General features: G+C 43.6%; 1 protein-coding gene across 5 annotated transcripts in view; it reads right to left on the bottom strand.

Moving 5' to 3' along the window:
• Positions 1-20,409, bottom strand: part of LOC124131415 — a 106,023-nt gene that overhangs the window by 57,800 nt on the left and 27,814 nt on the right. For 2 of the 5 annotated variants that reach the window (XM_046494689.2, XM_046494690.2), the window contains exon 2: positions 902-1,058. The exons of 2 other annotated variants lie outside the window; for them this stretch is intronic. In XM_046494689.2, coding sequence (XP_046350645.2) covers positions 902-1,046 — 145 coding nt within the window. In that variant the 5' untranslated portion in view covers positions 1,047-1,058. Of the gene's footprint in view, positions 1-901; positions 3,992-20,409 lie in introns of those variants that run through there. One more of the 5 variants, XM_048397040.1, reaches the window with a different exon arrangement.

Genomic DNA, 20,409 nt, shown 5'->3' with positions numbered 1-20,409 from the left:
CTTATTGAAGTGATCAAAGTTGTATGATGACATCATTGCCACTTATTGAAGTGATTTAAGGAGTATGACGATATCAATGCCACTCATTGAAGTGGTATGATGATATCATTGCCACTCATTGAAGAGATTTAAGTAGTATGATGATATCATTGCCACTTATTGAAGTGATTTAAGTAGAATGAGGATATCATTGCCACTCATTGAAGAGGTTTAAGTAGTATGATGACATCATTGCCACTTATTGAAGAGATTTAAGTAGTATGATGATATCATTGCCACTCATTGAAGTGATTTAAATAGTATGATGACATCATTGCCACTCATTGAAGAGATTTAAGTAGTATGATGACATCATTGCCACTTATTGAAGAGATTTAAGTAGTATGATGACATCATTGCCACTTATTGAAGAGATTTAAGTGGTATGATGACATCATTGCCACTCATTGAAGAGATCTAAGCAGTATGATGACATCATTGCCACTCATTGAAGAGATTTATGTAGTATTATGACATCATTGCCACTTATTGAAGTGATTTAAGTAGTATTTTGAAAAGTATTGTTTCCATATATGTAAGTGAACAGATATGGAATGAAGATTATTGTCATGCAACTATTTAACCTACAAAACATATTAGACTAAACCAATACCACATCTCTCTCATTCTCTCTCTCAATCTTAATTGAGAATTTGTATTGGTTTAGGCATGCTTAATAGGACATAGTGTATTTTCAAATTAAACGCTTAAAACTCTGATTTGAAACTTGGAATATTTTAAATTGCGAACATGGCTAAAGCATTCTCTTTCAAATGAAATACAATGTATAGTATCTACTTTTCAAACACAGCAATAAAAACACAGCAGGGAAAGCAGGCCCAATCAAATGAAGTATTATTACCTGGCAGATCGGCTGGTAACTCCATTCTGACGAGGAGGTTGTCGTCTCCAATTTGCACAGTTGTATTTATCCCTCTGTCGACAATCCGGTAGTGTGGGCCGCCTGACTGGTCTGGTTCATGTCCAGGAGTGTCATCACTGCTCATTTTGTCCAGGGACTAAACATGCAACTTCTACAGTTGGGAACTCTTTGATATTTAACTGAGATTATGCTATGTTGTTCATCCCCATAACAGGGGTAGACACAAATTAAGTTAATCAAACTCCCCACAGTAATATTGGAACAGTTGGTCATGGCATGCCTGCTACATTCTGGGAGGACTGCACTTTTGTACTTACAACTTAGCACTGCTTCAAACAAGTGGTTATTAGTGGCTGTGTCGGAACCTGCATAAACATGACGACTGACATGGAGAAATGTTTGAATGGATAGCTTGAGAAATGACTGTATGTGCAGCTGAATTTCAGCAGTGAAAAGTGTCTGTAAACAACATTCTGACTGTCCAGCTGAGTTTGAGCAGTGTATAGTGGCCAGAAACAACATTCTGACTATCCAGCTGAGTTTGAGCAGTGTATAGTAGCCAGAAACAACATTCTGACTGTCCAGCTGAGTTTGAGCAGTGTACAGTGGCCAGAAACAACATTCTGACTGTCGATCCAGCTGAGTTTGAGCAGTGTACAGTGGCCAGAAACAACATGCTGCATGTTCAGCTGAGTTTGAGTAGTGTACAGTGGCCAGAAACAACATGCTGACTGTCCAGCTGAGAAGATACAGACGGGATTCGTCACATCTTACAATTCATTCAGCAAATTACATGATATTGGCAAAAGTTTGGAATATCGCGAGCGGTTATGTTACGTTGGTCCAACGTTTTCACAACATGTTTCCAAGGGAAGCTACTCTTGTTATAGAGGGTGCTGTTACTCACGCGCGTCTTTTCAAGCAGACGTGATGCGCGGAGGGCTGAGGGAAAATCTATTTTGCGGTAAGTGTTTACTTCATTACTGTATTTACGAGGTGTTTATTTCATTTTCAAACCTTACAATTGAAACGAGAAACAGTGTACATTCATAAGTGTCAACATGAGTAGAGAAATCTAGGCCTATGTGTTTTGGAGGTTCGAGAAACACACTCCTGTCAATTCTACGTCAGTGTCAAAATCCGTAGAATATGTCGTGACACTGCATCCTCACTAAATTCTCTATTTATATTTTTTAAACACCATATACATATTTCTAGCAAAACGCGGGGACAAGGGCAAATACAAAACATGACAAGATATGTTTTATTTCCATGTAGATTCAGCGATGTTCAACCAACGAGTCGCAATCTCGGGGTGAGAGAGTATTACAGCGGCAAGCAAATAAATAGCCAAACTTTTACTTACATTAGTATTTTTGAATGAACATTGCTTTATTTGTCATTGTCACAGGCGTATTTGTTAAGTGTGGGGATGGATGAGGTTAGGAAATTAATTACAAACTCGAATTTACAAGTCAATTTTGTGATTGCTGTCAGCGCAAAAAGCAGTGAACATGAAATTCATAACGAGGCTTTCGGAAACTTTCAGCATTGCGTGTGCATGTCATGCGATCCAGCTAATGTTTCCTACTGATCGATGAACGGAGCTTCACTGCCGAGTTTGGTTTTCGATCACCAAAAGGTTGAAATAAAAAAAATAAAAATATGTTTTTTAATGTCATAGTTACTTGCGAATTTTGAACTTTTTCTGGATAATGGGCGAAATGAAAGGACAGCTCTTTTAGTAAACGGATCACTGCGCATTACAGGTGTGGGCAATTTTATCAAGATCTGCTGGATACCTTACATAGACATATGCCTATAATCGATCAGAAATCTTATACCGATGTATGGTATCTGTATCGATCGATTGAGGTTTTGAGATATGGCTATTTCAGAATGGATTTTTAGAGGGTGTGTGTGTGTGTGTGTTGTTGTTTTTTTGTTTTGTTTTGTTTTGTTTTGTTTTTTTGGGGGGGTATGGTAGTCTTATCTAGTTAAGTAATTTATGATGTACATTTTTGATGAAATACGGAATTAATTTTTTTTAAATGTACTATTTCAAAGGTATGATGCTAAATATATAATCCAAGACAATTTAGAATGTCATTTATTTAATCAAAATTCAAATTTATGGTAAAACTTTGATGAAGATACTTCAGTACAGATTTTTCAGGACATTATCCATTGTAGAAAAACACCCACAGCCTTGTTTCAAATTTGATTTATTCTGACTAAAAAAATTAAATTTAAATTAAATTAAAAATTAAAATTACTTGTCCCCAATACTTTCCTGCTATTTTTTGCATACAAGTGTTTGTAATATGTATATACCTTTGTATCTGATCTGTTAATGATAAACGTTTATTTGCAGTTTTGGTTTACCATGATGTAATCTACATATATTTTGGCATCATATAATAAATGAAATCTGTTTTGTGGTAACCAGACTTCACAGGATCTGTTCAATATTATGTCAATATGGGGATTTTCTCACTGCTTTTCAATGGATGTGGCTATGGCTATTAACGTGAAACTACTTTCCCTGGGAAATTATTTCTGCTACATGGCTCCAGATAAGGCCTGTATGTACAAGTGCAAATATATGAGATAAGATGTATGACTTAAGGAAAGGACCTGATATCTGTGTATGGCCAAAGCTTTATTTAAATGTTACTTTTATGTTTTGAGCAATATTCCCCTCAACCTCTTGACATCATCACCATAATAGCTAAGTGCTCACTGCTGCTACACAAACTTGACATATAATATTCTTATATTTCTATTTAAGAAAATCAGATGTTTAGCCATTTCCTATTGGTAAACATGGATGAGCTGAATGAACTCTTAGCAGCTTTTCCAAAATCGAGCAACTGAGAGAGAACTGGTGTGTGAATTAAATTTCTTTAGATGTATCAACTATCAAGTATGGGAAATTTACTCCAATTTTGATTCATATAGAAGATCCGGGGTAGAAGATATCTTCAGCAACCCATGTTTGCCGTAAAAGGCAACAATGCTTGTCGTATGAGGCGACTAATGGGATCTGGAGGTGAGGCTCTCTGACTTGGTTGATGCATGTCATCGATCCCAATTGCATGGATTGATGCTCATGATGTTAATCACTTGATTGTCTTGTCCAGACTTGATCATTTACAGACCGCCGTCATATAGCTGGAATATTGCTGAGTGAGGCGTTAAACAACAAACCAAACCAACTGATACATGTTTCTGCTTGAAATATTTATAAGCATATATTTAATATCATGTTTGCCCTATTAAGGGCCCCTGACACTTACTATGGTAATCTTCCTAATGAAATTTCATGCTGACTTACTTTTGATGGACATACAAGAGAGATTGCACACCTAAAACTGTTCTCCAGCAAGATTGGAGGAGGGGTGTTATGTGGTTATTGGGGATTTTTATTGGGCTAAATTAATAGGGTGATATGTCAGTTATAAAATCTTTTTTAATTGACATAAGAAACAGATTAGGGACCTACCATACAATATTGGGAGTTGTTATGTTATTTGCGTATATAATTACACATAATTCAATTTACTTATTTACACATATTATTAACTCATCAATTTACTTACTGGGATTCCGATAATTCTAGGGTGGGGCCTTCTGCTTTTAGCCCCTAAATTTGGAAAAAGGCCCACATTTTCAAATACAATGGGGCATTTTAACATTGTGCTGTATGGGCAAGTGCGGGTGTACCTAGGGAATATATGAAATTGTCACATAAAGGGCCCATGGCAGAAAATTCCTTGAGTGAACCCTGTATTTATTAACAGGTGTCAAGACTTAAAATAAAATATACACACATATGTAAGGTGGTGCATGTGAACAGGGTATTACTTATTCTATTATTCCATTATGTTAACACACTTGTGAAGTCCATTTCTTGTAATAGTGAGAGTGCATGCAATGACTTATAATATGCACACTGACATTTTTTGCTATCATTTGTAAACAGAAGCTGAGGAGGAAGCCTGCAGCTGGGCTCTTACAAGCCACTGACAAGTACATGGTGACCTGTGTAAAAGAATGGCTTCGAGTTCCAGGAGCAAGGCTTAGAAATGGCATAAGGAAAACGCGTACTGAAAAACAGAGATGTAGATAGAGAATCTGCAAACAAAAGTGCTGAATTGCAGCGGAACAAAGAAATCCAAAATGTTGGTGTTGACAACATATTTTTCACAGGGTTATGACCCTTGTTTTTGAACTTGGTACATATTCTGCCAGGTTCTCTTGGACACTACTGAAGTTAATAAATGAAACTTTCCGTGCTTACCTAAGGTACAAACTCCAGAAGATGGTTATAAGAACTTATTTTGTATGGAGTTATGGCCTTTGCTTCATGCTGTTTTAACTTGATGAAATATAGGGGGGGGGGGGGGGGGGGGGCTTTGTCTTGCAAACGAATTTGAAGCCACATAAATGAAATTTTGCAGGCCAATATGAGGGGTATATGTTTAGACTGTGTTTTTGTTGCAGGTAGTAACACTGTTTTCTTGTAAATAATAATTAATTAATAATAAAGTTTATTATTCTATTTTGCTGTTTGTGTTTTTTATAAGTATTAACTACACATGTATTAGGGTACATAAAAAATAGTACTGTAACTAGTGTAAGCATTTCGATTGTATTGTACAGCTAGAAGTATTTATATTACTTACATTTGGTTTTCAAAGTATTAACTATGATAAAAAATTATTATCTTTTTAAAAATTCAGTATTTTTTAGTTTTACCTTTTATCTTTGTTACTTTAACATCATGGCTAGCTGCAGCTTTTAGAAATGTTTAGTTTTATGTACCCTAACACTACACTTGGAAAAGTTCTATTGTGGCATCATTTACATGAAATATTAAGATGAGATGTTGTCAGTTATGACTTCTGATGACATCAGCCTATTTAAGACAATGGCAGATGCTGCGCTGATAATTATTGTTGACGTTGGGCCGATGTCCATCCGATGCTGATTCCATAACAGTTGCCGGAGGCTGGCCAGATAACTATTTACGACGTTGGGCCGATGTCGATCCGATGAGCAAAACTTCATCGGCCCGACATTGTTTGCCGACGCTGGGCCAATGCTGGGCCGGTGCATTGCCGATGCAGGGCCGGTGATGTTTGCCGGCGTTGGGCCGATGTCGATCCGATGAGCAAAACTTCATCGGCCCGACGATGTTTGCCGACGCTGGGCCGATGCTGGGCCGGTGCAGTGCCGATGCAGGGCCGATGACGTTTGCCGGCGTTGGGCCGACGTCGATCCGATGAGCAAAACTTCATCGGCCCGATGCAGTTTGCCAACGTTGGGCCGATGGTGTAGCCGACGTTGGGCCGATGCAGGGCCGATGATGGCATGCTACCTGGGTAGTAGCCAGAAACAACATTCTGACTGTCCAGCTGAGTTTGAGCAGTGTACAGTGGCCAGAAACAACATTCTGACTGTCGATCCAGCTTAGTTTGAGCAGTGTAAAGTGGCCAGAAACAACATGCTGCATGTTCAGCTGAGTTTGAGCAGTGTACAGTGGCCAGAAACAACATGCTGACTGTCCAGCTGAGTTTGAGCAGTGTACAGTGGCCAGAAACAACATTCTGACTATCAAGCTGAGTTTGAGCAGTGTTTTGAGGCGAGAAACAACATTCTGACTGTGCAGCTGAGTTTGAGCAGTGTAGTGTCAAGAAACAACATTCTGACTATCCAGCTGAGTTTGAGCAGTGTACAGTGGCCAGAAACAACATGCTGCATGTTCAGCTGAGTTTGAGCGGTGTACAGTGGCCAGAAACAACATTCTGACTGTCCAGCTGAGTTTGAGCAGTGTTTTGAGGTGAGAAACAACATTCTGACTGTGCAGCTGAGTTTGAGCAGTGTAGTGTCAAGAAACAACATGCTGACTATCCAGCTGAGTTTCAGCAGTGTACAGTGGCCAGAAACACCATGCTGACTGTCCAGCTGAGTTTGAGCAGTGTAGTGTCAAGAAACAACATTCTGACTATCCAGCTGAGTTGAGCAGTGTATAGTGGCCAGAAACAACATTCTGACTATCCAGCTCAGTTGAGCAGTGTACAGTGGCCAGAAACAACATTCTGACTATCAAGCTGAGTTTGAGCAGTGTTTCGAGGCGAGAAACAACATTCTGACTGTGCAGCTGAGTTTGAGCAGTGTAGTGTCAAGAAACAACATTCTGACTATCAAGCTGAGTTGAGCAGTGTACAGTGGCCAGAAACAACATGCTGACTGTCCAGCTGAGTTTGAGCAGTGTACAGTGGCCAGAAACAACATTCTGACTATCAAGCTGAGTTTGAGCAGTGTACAGTGGCCAGAAACAACATGCTGACTGTCCAGCTGAGTTTGAGCAGTGTACAGTGGCCAGAAACAACATTCTGACTATCAAGCTGAGTTTGAGCAGTGTTTCGAGGCGAGAAACAACATTCTGACTGTGCAGCTGAGTTTTAGCAGTGTAGTGTCAAGAAACAACATGCTGACTATCCAGCTGAGTTGAGCAGTGTACAGTGGCCAGAAACAACATGCTGACTGTCCAGCTGAGTTTGAGCAGTGTACAGTGGCCAGAAACAACATTCTGACTATCCAGCTGAGTTGAGCAGTGTACAGTGGCCAGAAACAACATGCTGACTGTCCAGCTGAGTTGAGCAGCGTATAGTGGCCAGAAACAACATTCTGACTGTCCAGCTGAGTTTGAGCAGTGTACAGTGGCCAGAAACAACATTCTGACTATCAAGCTGAGTTTGAGCAGTGTACAGTGGCCAGAAACAACATTCTGACTATCAAGCTGAGTTTGAGCAGTGTTTTGAGGCGAGAAACAACATTCTGACTGTGCAGCTGAGTTTGAGCAGTGTAGTGTCAAGAAACAACATCCTGACTATCCAGCTGAGTTGAGCAGTGTACAGTGGCCAGAAACAACATGCTGACTGTCCAGCTGAGTTTGAGCAGTGTATATTGGCCAGAAACAACATTCTGACTGTCCAGCTGAGTTTGAGCAGTGTACAGTGGCCAGAAACAACATTCTGACTATCAAGCTGAGTTTGAGCAGTGTTTTGAGGCGAGAAACAACATTCTGACTGTCCAGCTGAGTTTGAGCACTGTTCAGTGGCCAGAAACAACATTCTGACTATCAAGCTGAGTTTGAGCAGTGTTTTGAGGCGAGAAACAACATTCTGACTGTGCAGCTGAGTTTGAGCACTGTTCAGTGGCCAGAAACAACATTCTGACTATCAAGCTGAGTTTGAGCAGTGTTTTGAGGCGAGAAACAACATTCTGACTGTGCAGCTGAGTTTGAGCAGTGTAGTGTCAAGAAACAACATTCTGACTATCAAGCTGAGTTGAGCAGTGTACAGTGGCCAGAAACAACATGCTGACTGTCCAGCTGAGTTTGAGCAGTGTACAGTGGCCAGAAACAACATTCTGACTATCAAGCTGAGTTTGAGCAGTGTACAGTGGCCAGAAACAACATGCTGACTGTCCAGCTGAGTTTGAGCAGTGTACAGTGGCCAGAAACAACATTCTGACTATCAAGCTGAGTTTGAGCAGTGTTTCGAGGCGAGAAACAACATTCTGACTGTGCAGCTGAGTTTTAGCAGTGTAGTGTCAAGAAACAACATGCTGACTATCCAGCTGAGTTGAGCAGTGTACAGTGGCCAGAAACAACATGCTGACTGTCCAGCTGAGTTTGAGCAGTGTACAGTGGCCAGAAACAACATTCTGACTATCCAGCTGAGTTGAGCAGTGTACAGTGGCCAGAAACAACATGCTGACTGTCCAGCTGAGTTGAGCAGCGTATAGTGGCCAGAAACAACATTCTGACTGTCCAGCTGAGTTTGAGCAGTGTACAGTGGCCAGAAACAACATTCTGACTATCAAGCTGAGTTTGAGCAGTGTACAGTGGCCAGAAACAACATTCTGACTATCAAGCTGAGTTTGAGCAGTGTTTTGAGGCGAGAAACAACATTCTGACTGTGCAGCTGAGTTTGAGCAGTGTAGTGTCAAGAAACAACATCCTGACTATCCAGCTGAGTTGAGCAGTGTACAGTGGCCAGAAACAACATGCTGACTGTCCAGCTGAGTTTGAGCAGTGTATATTGGCCAGAAACAACATTCTGACTGTCCAGCTGAGTTTGAGCAGTGTACAGTGGCCAGAAACAACATTCTGACTATCAAGCTGAGTTTGAGCAGTGTTTTGAGGCGAGAAACAACATTCTGACTGTCCAGCTGAGTTTGAGCACTGTTCAGTGGCCAGAAACAACATTCTGACTATCAAGCTGAGTTTGAGCAGTGTTTTGAGGCGAGAAACAACATTCTGACTGTGCAGCTGAGTTTGAGCAGTGTAGTGTCAAGAAACAACATTCTGACTATCCAGCTGAGTTGAGCAGTGTACAGTGGCCAGAAACAACATTCTGACTGTCGATCCAGCTGAGTTTGAGCAGTGTACAGTGGCCAGAAACAACATGCTGACTGTCCAGCTGAGTTTGAGCAGTGTACAGTGGCCAGAAACAACATGCTGACTGTCCAGCTGAGTTTGAGCAGTGTTTTGAGGTGAGAAACAACATTCTGACTGTGCAGCTGAGTTTGAGCAATGTACAGTGGTCAGAAACAACATTCTGACTGTCCAGCTGAGTTTGAGAAGTGTACGGTGGCAAGAAACAACATGCTGACTGTCCAGCTGAGTTTGAGCAGTGTATAGTGGCTAGAAACAACATGCTGACTGTCCAGCTGAGTTTGAGAAGTGTACGGTGGCAAGAAACAACATGCTGACTGTCCAGCTGAGTTTGAGCAGTGTATAGTGGCTAGAAACAACATGCTGACTGTCCAGCTGAGTTTGAGCAGTGTTTTGAGGCGAGAAACAACATTCTGACTGTGCAGCTGAGTTTGAGCAGTGTAGTGTCAAGAAACAACATTCTGACTATCCAGCTGAGTTGAGCAGTGTACAGTGGCCAGAAACAACATGCTGACTGTCCAGCTGAGTTTGAGCAGTGTATAGTGGCCAGAAAGTACATTCTGACTGTCCAGCTGAGTTTGAGCAGTGTACAGTGGCCAGAAACAACATGCTGACTGTCCAGCTGAGTTTGAGCAGTGTTTTGAGGCGAGAAACAACATTCTGACTGTCCAGCTGAGATTGAGCAGTGTATAGTGGCTAGGAACAACATTCTGACTGTCCAGCTGAGTTTGAGAAGTGTACGGTGGCAAGAAACAACATGCTGACTGTCCAGCTGAGTTTGAGCAGTGTTTTGAGGCGAGAAACAACATTCTGACTGTGCAGCTGAGTTTGAGCAGTGTAGTGTCAAGAAACAACATTCTGACTATCCAGCTGAGTTTGAGCAGTGTACAGTGGCCAGAAACAACATGCTGCATGTTCAGCTGAGTTTGAGCGGTGTACAGTGGCCAGAAACAACATTCTGACTGTCCAGCTGAGTTTGAGCAGTGTTTTGAGGTGAGAAACAACATTCTGACTGTGCAGCTGAGTTTGAGCAGTGTAGTGTCAAGAAACAACATGCTGACTATCCAGCTGAGTTTCAGCAGTGTACAGTGGCCAGAAACAACATGCTGACTGTGCAGCTGAGTTTGAGCAGTGTAGTGTCAAGAAACAACATGCTGACTATCCAGCTGAGTTGAGCAGTGTACAGTGGCCAGAAACAACATGCTGACTGTTCAGCTGAGTTTGAGCAGTGTACAGTGGCCAGAAACAACATTCTGACTATCCAGCTGAGTTGAGCAGTGTACAGCGGCCAGAAACAACATGCTGACTGTCCAGCTGAGTTGAGCAGCGTATAGTGGCCAGAAACAACATTCTGACTGTCCAGCTGAGTTTGAGCAGTGTACAGTGGCTAGAAACAACATTCTGACTATCAAGCTGAGTTTGAGCAGTGTACAGTGGCCAGAAACAACATTCTGACTATCAAGCTGAGTTTGAGCAGTGTTTTGAGGCGAGAAACAACATTCTGACTGTGCAGCTGAGTTTGAGCAGTGTACAGTGGCCAGAAACAACATTCTGACTATCCAGCTGAGTTGAGCAGTGTACAGTGGCCAGAAACAACATGCTGACTGTCCAGCTGAGTTTGAGCAGTGTACAGTGGCCAGAAACAACATTCTGACTATCAAGCTGAGTTTGAGCAGTGTTTTGAGGCGAGAAACAACATTCTGACTGTCCAGCTGAGTTTGAGCACTGTTCAGTGGCCAGAAACAACATTCTGACTATCAAGCTGAGTTTGAGCAGTGTTTTGAGGCGAGAAACAACATTCTGACTGTGCAGCTGAGTTTGAGCAGTGTAGTGTCAAGAAACAACATTCTGACTATCCAGCTGAGTTGAGCAGTGTACAGTGGCCAGAAACAACATTCTGACTGTCGATCCAGCTGAGTTTGAGCAGTGTACAGTGGCCAGAAACAACATGCTGACTGTCCAGCTGAGTTTCAGCAGTGTACAGTGGCCAGAAACAACATGCTGACTGTCCAGCTGAGTTTGAGCAGTGTTTTGAGGTGAGAAACAACATTCTGACTGTGCAGCTGAGTTTGAGCAATGTACAGTGGTCAGAAACAACATTCTGACTGTCCAGCTGAGTTTGAGAAGTGTACGGTGGCAAGAAACAACATGCTGACTGTCCAGCTGAGTTTGAGCAGTGTATAGTGGCCAGAAACAACATGCTGACTGTCCAGCTGAGTTTGAGAAGTGTACGGTGGCAAGAAACAACATGCTGACTGTCCAGCTGAGTTTGAGCAGTGTATAGTGGCTAGAAACAACATGCTGACTGTCCAGCTGAGTTTGAGCAGTGTTTTGAGGCGAGAAACAACATTCTGACTGTGCAGCTGAGTTTGAGCAGTGTAGTGTCAAGAAACAACATTCTGACTATCCAGCTGAGTTGAACAGTGTACAGTGGCCAGAAACAACATGCTGACTGTCCAGCTGAGTTTGAGCAGTGTATAGTGGCCAGAAACTACATTCTGACTGTCCAGCTGAGTTTGAGCAGTGTACAGTGGCCAGAAACAACATGCTGACTGTCCAGCTGAGTTTGTGCAGTGTTTTGAGGCGAGAAACAACATTCTGACTGTCCAGCTGAGTTTGAGCAGTGTATAGTGGCTAGAAACAACATTCTGACTGTCCAGCTGAGTTTCAGCAGTGTACAGTGGCCAGAAACAACATGCTGACTGTCCAGCTGAGTTTGAGCAGTGTTTTGAGGTGAGAAACAACATTCTGACTGTGCAGCTGAGTTTGAGCAATGTACAGTGGTCAGAAACAACATTCTGACTGTCCAGCTGAGTTTGAGAAGTGTACGGTGGCAAGAAACAACATGCTGACTGTCCAGCTGAGTTTGAGCAGTGTATAGTGGCCAGAAACAACATGCTGACTGTCCAGCTGAGTTTGAGAAGTGTACGGTGGCAAGAAACAACATGCTGACTGTCCAGCTGAGTTTGAGCAGTGTATAGTGGCTAGAAACAACATGCTGACTGTCCAGCTGAGTTTGAGCAGTGTTTTGAGGCGAGAAACAACATTCTGACTGTGCAGCTGAGTTTGAGCAGTGTAGTGTCAAGAAACAACATTCTGACTATCCAGCTGAGTTGAACAGTGTACAGTGGCCAGAAACAACATGCTGACTGTCCAGCTGAGTTTGAGCAGTGTATAGTGGCCAGAAACTACATTCTGACTGTCCAGCTGAGTTTGAGCAGTGTACAGTGGCCAGAAACAACATGCTGACTGTCCAGCTGAGTTTGTGCAGTGTTTTGAGGCGAGAAACAACATTCTGACTGTCCAGCTGAGTTTGAGCAGTGTATAGTGGCTAGAAACAACATTCTGACTGTCCAGCTGAGTTTGAGAAGTGTACGGTGGCAAGAAACAACATGCTGACTGTCCAGCTGAGTTTGAGCAGTGTATAGTGGCTAGAAACAACATGCTGACTGTCCAGCTGAGTTTGAGCAGTGTACAGTGGCCAGAAACAACATTCTGACTGTCGATCCAGCTGAGTTTGAGCAGTGTACAGTGGCCAGAAACAACATGCTGCATGTTCAGCTGAGTTTGAGCAGTGTACAGTGGCCAGAAACAACATGCTGAGTGTCCAGCTGAGTTTGAGCAGTGTACAGTGGCCAGAAACAACATTCTGACTATCAAGCTGAGTTTCAGCAGTGTTTTGAGGCGAGAAACAACATTCTGACTGTGCAGCTGAGTTTGAGCAGTGTAGTGTCAAGAAACAACATTCTGACTATCCAGCTGAGTTTGAGCAGTGTACAGTGGCCAGAAACAACATGCTGCATGTTCAGCTGAGTTTGAGCGGTGTACAGTGGCCAGAAACAACATTCTGACTGTCCAGCTGAGTTTGAGCAGTGTTTTCAGGTGAGAAACAACATTCTGACTGTGCAGCTGAGTTTGAGCAGTGTACAGTGGCCAGAAACAACATTCTGACTGTCCAGCTGAGTTTGAGCAGTGTAGTGTCAAGAAACAACATTCTGACTATCCAGCTGAGTTTCAGCAGTGTACAGTGGCCAGAAACACCATGCTGACTGTCCAGCTGAGTTTGAGCAGTGTAGTGTCAAGAAACAACATTCTGACTGTCCAGCTGAGTTTGAGCAGTGTTTTGAGGCGAGAAACAACATTCTGACTGTCCAGCTGAGTTTGAGCAGTGTATAGTGGCTAGAAACAACATTCTGACTGTTCAGCTGAGTTTGAGAAGTGTACGGTGGCAAGAAACAACATGCTGACTGTCCAGCTGAGTTTGAGAAGTGTATAGTAGCCAGAACAACATTCTGACTGTCCAGCTGAGTTTGAGCAGTGTACAGTGGCCAGAAACAACATTCTGACTGTCGATCCAGCTGAGTTTGAGCAGTGTACAGTGGCCAGAAACAACATGCTGCATGTTCAGCTGAGTTTGAGCAGTGTACAGTGGCCAGAAACAACATGCTGACTGTCCAGCTGAGTTTGAGCAGTGTACAGTGGCCAGAAACAACATTCTGACTATCAAGCTGAGTTTGAGCAGTGTTTTGAGGCGAGAAACAACATGCTGACTGTGCAGCTGAGTTTGAGCAGTGTAGTGTCAAGAAACAACATGCTGACTATCCAGCTGAGTTTGAGCAGTGTACAGTGGCCAGAAACAACATGCTGCATGTTCAGCTGAGTTTGAGCGGTGTACAGTGGCCAGAAACAACATTCTGACTGTCCAGCTGAGTTTGAGCAGTGTTTTGAGGTGAGAAACAACATTCTGACTATCCAGCTGAGTTTCAGCAGTGTAGTGTCAAGAAACAACATTCTGACTATCCAGCTGAGTTGAGCAGTGTATAGTGGCCAGAAACAACATTCTGACTATCCAGCTGAGTTGAGCAGTGTACAGTGGCCAGAAACAACATTCTGACTATCAAGCTGAGTTTGAGCAGTGTTTTGAGGCGAGAAACAACATTCTGACTGTGCAGCTGAGTTTGAGCAGTGTAGTGTCAAGAAACAACATGCTGACTATCCAGCTGAGTTGAGCAGTGTACAGTGGCCAGAAACAACATGCTGACTGTCCAGCTGAGTTTGAGCAGTGTACAGTGGCCAGAAACAACATTCTGACTATCCAGCTGAGTTGAGCAGTGTACAGTGGCCAGAAACAACATGCTGACTGTCCAGCTGAGTTGAGCAGCGTATAGTGGCCAGAAACAACATTCTGACTGTCCAGCTGAGTTTGAGCAGTGTACAGTGGCCAGAAACAACATTCTGACTATCAAGCTGAGTTTGAGCAGTGTACAGTGGCCAGAAACAACATTCTGACTATCAAGCTGAGTTTGAGCAGTGTTTTGAGGCGAGAAACAACATTCTGACTGTCCAGCTGAGTTTGAGCAGTGTATAGTGGCCAGAAACAACATTCTGACTATCAAGCTGAGTTTGAGCAGTGTTTTGAGGCGAGAAACAACATTCTGACGGTGCAGCTGAGTTTGAGCAGTGTAGTGTCAAGAAACAACATGCTGACTATCCAGCTGAGTTGAGCAGTGTACAGTGGCCAGAAACAACATGCTGACTGTCCAGCTGAGTTTGAGCAGTGTACAGTGGCCAGAAACAACATTCTGACTATCCAGCTGAGTTGAGCAGTGTACAGTGGCCAGAAACAACATGCTGACTGTCCAGCTGAGTTGAGCAGCGCATAGTGGCCAGAAACAACATTCTCACTGTCCAGCTGAGTTTGAGCAGTGTACAGTGGCCAGAAACAACATTCTGACTATCAAGCTGAGTTTGAGCAGTGTACAGTGGCCAGAAACAACATTCTGACTATCAAGCTGAGTTTGAGCAGTGTTTTGAGGCGAGAAACAACATTCTGACTGTCCAGCTGAGTTTGAGCAGTGTATAGTGGCCAGAAACAACATTCTGACTATCAAGCTGAGTTTGAGCAGTGTTTTGAGGCGAGAAACAACATTCTGACTGTGCAGCTGAGTTTGAGCAGTGTAGTGTCAAGAAACAACATTCTGACTATCCAGCTGAGTTGAGCAGTGTACAGTGGCCAGAAACAACATTCTGACTGTCGATCCAGCTGAGTTTGAGCAGTGTACAGTGGCCAGAAACAACATGCTGACTGTCCAGCTGAGTTTGAGCAGTGTACAGTGGCCAGAAACAACATGCTGACTGTCCAGCTGAGTTTGAGCAGTGTACAGTGGCCAGAAACAACATGCTGACTGTCCAGCTGAGTTTGAGTAGTGTTTTGAGGCGAGAAACAACATGCTGACTGTCCAGCTGAGTTTGAGCAATGTACAGTGGTCAGAAACAACATTCTGACTGTCCAGCTGAGTTTGAGCAGTGTATAGTGGCCAGAAACAACATTCTGACTGTCCAGCTGAGTTTGAGCAGTGTACAGTGGCCAGAAACAACATGCTGACTGTCCAGCTGAGTTTGAGCAGTGTTTTGAGGTGAGAAACAACATTCTGACTGTGCAGCTGAGTTTGAGCAATGTACAGTGGTCAGAAACAACATTCTGACTGTCCAGCTGAGTTTGAGAAGTGTACGGTGGCAAGAAACAACATGCTGACTGTCCAGCTGAGTTGAGCAGCGTATAGTGGCCAGAAACAACATTCTGACTGTCCAGCTGAGTTTGAGCAGTGTACAGTGGCCAGAAACAACATTCTGACTATCAAGCTGAGTTTGAGCAGTGTACAGTGGCCAGAAACAACATTCTGACTATCAAGCTGAGTTTGAGCAGTGTTTTGAGGCGAGAAACAACATTCTGACTGTCCAGCTGAGTTTGAGCAGTGTATAGTGGCCAGAAACAACATTCTGACTATCAAGCTGAGTTTGAGCAGTGTTTTGAGGCGAGAAACAACATTCTGACTGTGCAGCTGAGTTTGAGCAGTGTAGTGTCAAGAAACAACATTCTGACTATCCAGCTGAGTTGAGCAGTGTACAGTGGCCAGAAACAACATTCTGACTGTCGATCCAGCTGAGTTTGAGCAGTGTACAGTGGCCAGAAACAACATGCTGACTGTCCAGCTGAGTTTGAGCAGTGTACAGTGGCCAGAAACAACATGCTGACTGTCCAGCTGAGTTTGAGCAGTGTACAGTGGCCAGAAACAACATGCTGACTGTCCAGCTGAGTTTGAGTAGTGTTTTGAGGCGAGAAACAACATGCTGACTGTCCAGCTGAGTTTGAGCAATGTACAGTGGTCAGAAACAACATTCTGACTGTCCAGCTGAGTTTGAGCAGTGTATAGTGGCCAGAAACAACATTCTGACTGTCCAGCTGAGTTTGAGCAGTGTACAGTGGCCAGAAACAACATGCTGACTGTCCAGCTGAGTTTGAGCAGTGTTTTGAGGTGAGAAACAACATTCTGACTGTGCAGCTGAGTTTGAGCAATGTAGAGTGGTCAGAAACAACATTCTGACTGTCCAGCTGAGTTTGAGAAGTGTACGGTGGCAAGAAACAACATGCTGACTGTCCAGCTGAGTTTGAGCAGTGTATAGTGGCTAGAAACAACATGCTGACTGTCCAGCTGAGTTTGAGAAGTGTACGGTGGCAAGAAACAACATGCTGACTGTCCAGCTGAGTTGGAGCAGTGTATAGTGGCTAGAAACAACATGCTGACTGTCCAGCTGAGTTTGAGCAGTGTTTTGAGGCGAGAAACAACATGCTGACTGTCCAGCTGAGTTTGAGCAGTGTAGTGTCAAGAAACAACATTCTGACTATCCAGCTGAGTTGAGCAGTGTACAGTGGCCAGAAACAACATGCTGACTGTCCAGCTGAGTTTGAGCAGTGTATAGTGGCCAGAAAGTACATTCTGACTGTCCAGCTGAGTTTGAGCAGTGTACAGTGGCCAGAAACAACATGCTGACTGTCCAGCTGAGTTTGAGCAGTGTTTTGAGGCGAGAAACAACATTCTGACTGTCCAGCTGAGTTTGAGCAGTGTATAGTGGCTAGAAACAACATTCTGACTGTCCAGCTGAGTTTGAGAAGTGTACGGTGGCAAGAAACAACATGCTGACTGTCCAGCTGAGTTTGAGCAGTGTTTTGAGGCGAGAAACAACATTCTGACTGTGCAGCTGAGTTTGAGCAGTGTAGTGTCAAGAAACAACATTCTGACTATCCAGCTGAGTTTGAGCAGTGTACAGTGGCCAGAAACAACATGCTGCATGTTCAGCTGAGTTTGAGCGGTGTACAGTGGCCAGAAACAACATTCTGACTGTCCAGCTGAGTTTGAGCAGTGTTTTGAGGTGAGAAACAACATTCTGACTGTGCAGCTGAGTTTGAGCAGTGTAGTGTCAAGAAACAACATGCTGACTATCCAGCTGAGTTTCAGCAGTGTACAGTGGCCAGAAACACCATGCTGACTGTCCAGCTGAGTTTGAGCAGTGTAGTGTCAAGAAACAACATTCTGATTATCCAGCTGAGTTGAGCAGTGTATAGTGGCCAGAAACAACATGCTGACTATCCAGCTGAGTTGAGCAGTGTACAGTGGCCAGAAACAACATTCTGACTATCAAGCTGAGTTTGAGCAGTGTTTCGAGGCGAGAAACAACATTCTGACTGTGCAGCTGAGTTTGAGCAGTGTAGTGTCAAGAAACAACATTCTGACTATCCAGCTGAGTTGAGCAGTGTACAGTGGCCAGAAACAACATGCTGACTGTGCAGCTGAGTTTGAGCAGTGTACAGTGGCCAGAAACAACATTCTGACTATCAAGCTGAGTTTGAGCAGTGTTTCGAGGCGAGAAACAACATTCTGACTGTGCAGCTTAGTTTTAGCAGTGTAGTGTCAAGAAACAACATGCTGACTATCCAGCTGAGTTGAGCAGTGTACAGTGGCCAGAAACAACATGCTGACTGTTCAGCTGAGTTTGAGCAGTGTACAGTGGCCAGAAACAACATTCTGACTATCCAGCTGAGTTGAGCAGTGTACAGTGGCCAGAAACAACATGCTGACTGTCCAGCTGAGTTCAGCAGCGTATAGTGGCCAGAAACAACATTCTGACTGTCCAGCTGAGTTTGAGCAGTGTACAGTGGCCAGAAACAACATTCTGACTATCAAGCTGAGTTTGAGCAGTGTACAGTGGCCAGAAACAACATTCTGACTATCAAGCTGAGTTTGAGCAGTGTTTTGAGGCGAGAAACAACATTCTGACTGTGCAGCTGAGTTTGAGCAGTGTAGTGTCAAGAAACAACATCCTGACTATCCAGCTGAGTTGAGCAGTGTACAGTGGCCAGAAACAACATTCTGACTGTCCAGCTGAGTTTGAGCAGTGTATATTGGCCAGAAACAACATTCTGACTGTCCAGCTGAGTTTGAGCAGTGTACAGTGGCCAGAAACAGCATTCTGACTATCAAGCTGAGTTTCAGCAGTGTTTTGAGGCGAGAAACAACATTCTGACTGTCCAGCTGAGTTTGAGCACTGTTCAGTGGCCAGAAACAACATTCTGACTATCAAGCTGAGTTTGAGCAGTGTTTTGAGGCGAGAAACAACATTCTGACTGTGCAGCTGAGTTTGAGCAGTGTAGTGTCAAGAAACAACATTCTGACTATCCAGCTGAGTTGAGCAGTGTACAGTGGCCAGAAACAACATTCTGACTGTCGATCCAGCTGAGTTTGAGCAGTGTACAGTGGCCAGAAACAACATGCTGACTGTCCAGCTGAGTTTGAGCAGTGTACAGTGGCCAGAAACAACATGCTGACTGTCCAGCTGAGTTTGAGCAGTGTTTTGAGGTGAGAAACAACATTCTGACTGTGCAGCTGAGTTTGAACAATGTACAGTGGTCAGAAACAACATTCTGACTGTCCAGCTGAGTTTGAGAAGTGTACGGTGGCAAGAAACAACATGCTGACTGTCCAGCTGAGTTTGAGCAGTGTATAGTGGCCAGAAACAACATGCTGACTGTCCAGCTGAGTTTGAGAAGTGTACGGTGGCAAGAAACAACATGCTGACTGTCCAGCTGAGTTTGAGCAGTGTATAGTGGCTAGAAACAACATGCTGACTGTCCAGCTGAGTTTGAGCAGTGTTTTGAGGCGAGAAACAACATTCTGACTGTGCAGCTGAGTTTGAGCAGTGTAGTGTCAAGAAACAACATTCTGACTATCCAGCTGAGTTGAACAGTGTACAGTGGCCAGAAACAACATGCTGACTGTCCAGCTGAGTTTGAGCAGTGTATAGTGGCCAGAAACTACATTCTGACTGTCCAGCTGAGTTTGAGCAGTGTACAGTGGCCAGAAACAACATGCTGACTGTCCAGCTGAGTTTGTGCAGTGTTTTGAGGCGAGAAACAACATTCTGACTGTCCAGCTGAGTTTGAGCAGTGTATAGTGGCTAGAAACAACATTCTGACTGTCCAGCTGAGTTTGAGAAGTGTACGGTGGCAAGAAACAACATGCTGAGTGTCCAGCTGAGTTTGAGCAGTGTACAGTGGCCAGAAACAACATTCTGACTATCAAGCTGAGTTTCAGCAGTGTTTTGAGGCGAGAAACAACATTCTGACTGTGCAGCTGAGTTTGAGCAGTGTAGTGTCAAGAAACAACATTCTGACTATCCAGCTGAGTTTGAGCAGTGTACAGTGGCAAGAAACAACATGCTGCATGTTCAGCTGAGTTTGAGCGGTGTACAGTGGCCAGAAACAACATTCTGACTGTCCAGCTGAGTTTGAGCAGTGTTTTCAGGTGAGAAACAACATTCTGACTGTGCAGCTGAGTTTGAGCAGTGTACAGTGGCCAGAAACAACATTCTGACTGTCCAGCTGAGTTTGAGCAGTGTAGTGTCAAGAAACAACATTCTGACTATCCAGCTGAGTTTCAGCAGTGTACAGTGGCCAGAAACACCATGCTGACTGTCCAGCTGAGTTTGAGCAGTGTAGTGTCAAGAAACAACATTCTGACTGTCCAGCTGAGTTTGAGCAGTGTTTTGAGGCGAGAAACAACATTCTGACTGTCCAGCTGAGTTTGAGCAGTGTATAGTGGCTAGAAACAACATTCTGACTGTCCAGCTGAGTTTGAGAAGTGTACGGTGGCAAGAAACAACATGCTGACTGTCCAGCTGA

The sequence above is a fragment of the Haliotis rufescens genome, unplaced genomic scaffold (genome assembly GCF_023055435.1).
Source record: "Haliotis rufescens isolate VD_foot unplaced genomic scaffold, xgHalRufe1.0.p SCAF_1, whole genome shotgun sequence".
Lineage (NCBI taxonomy): Eukaryota > Metazoa > Mollusca > Gastropoda > Lepetellida > Haliotidae > Haliotis > Haliotis rufescens.
This window is presented reverse-complemented; position numbering and strand designations above follow the sequence as displayed.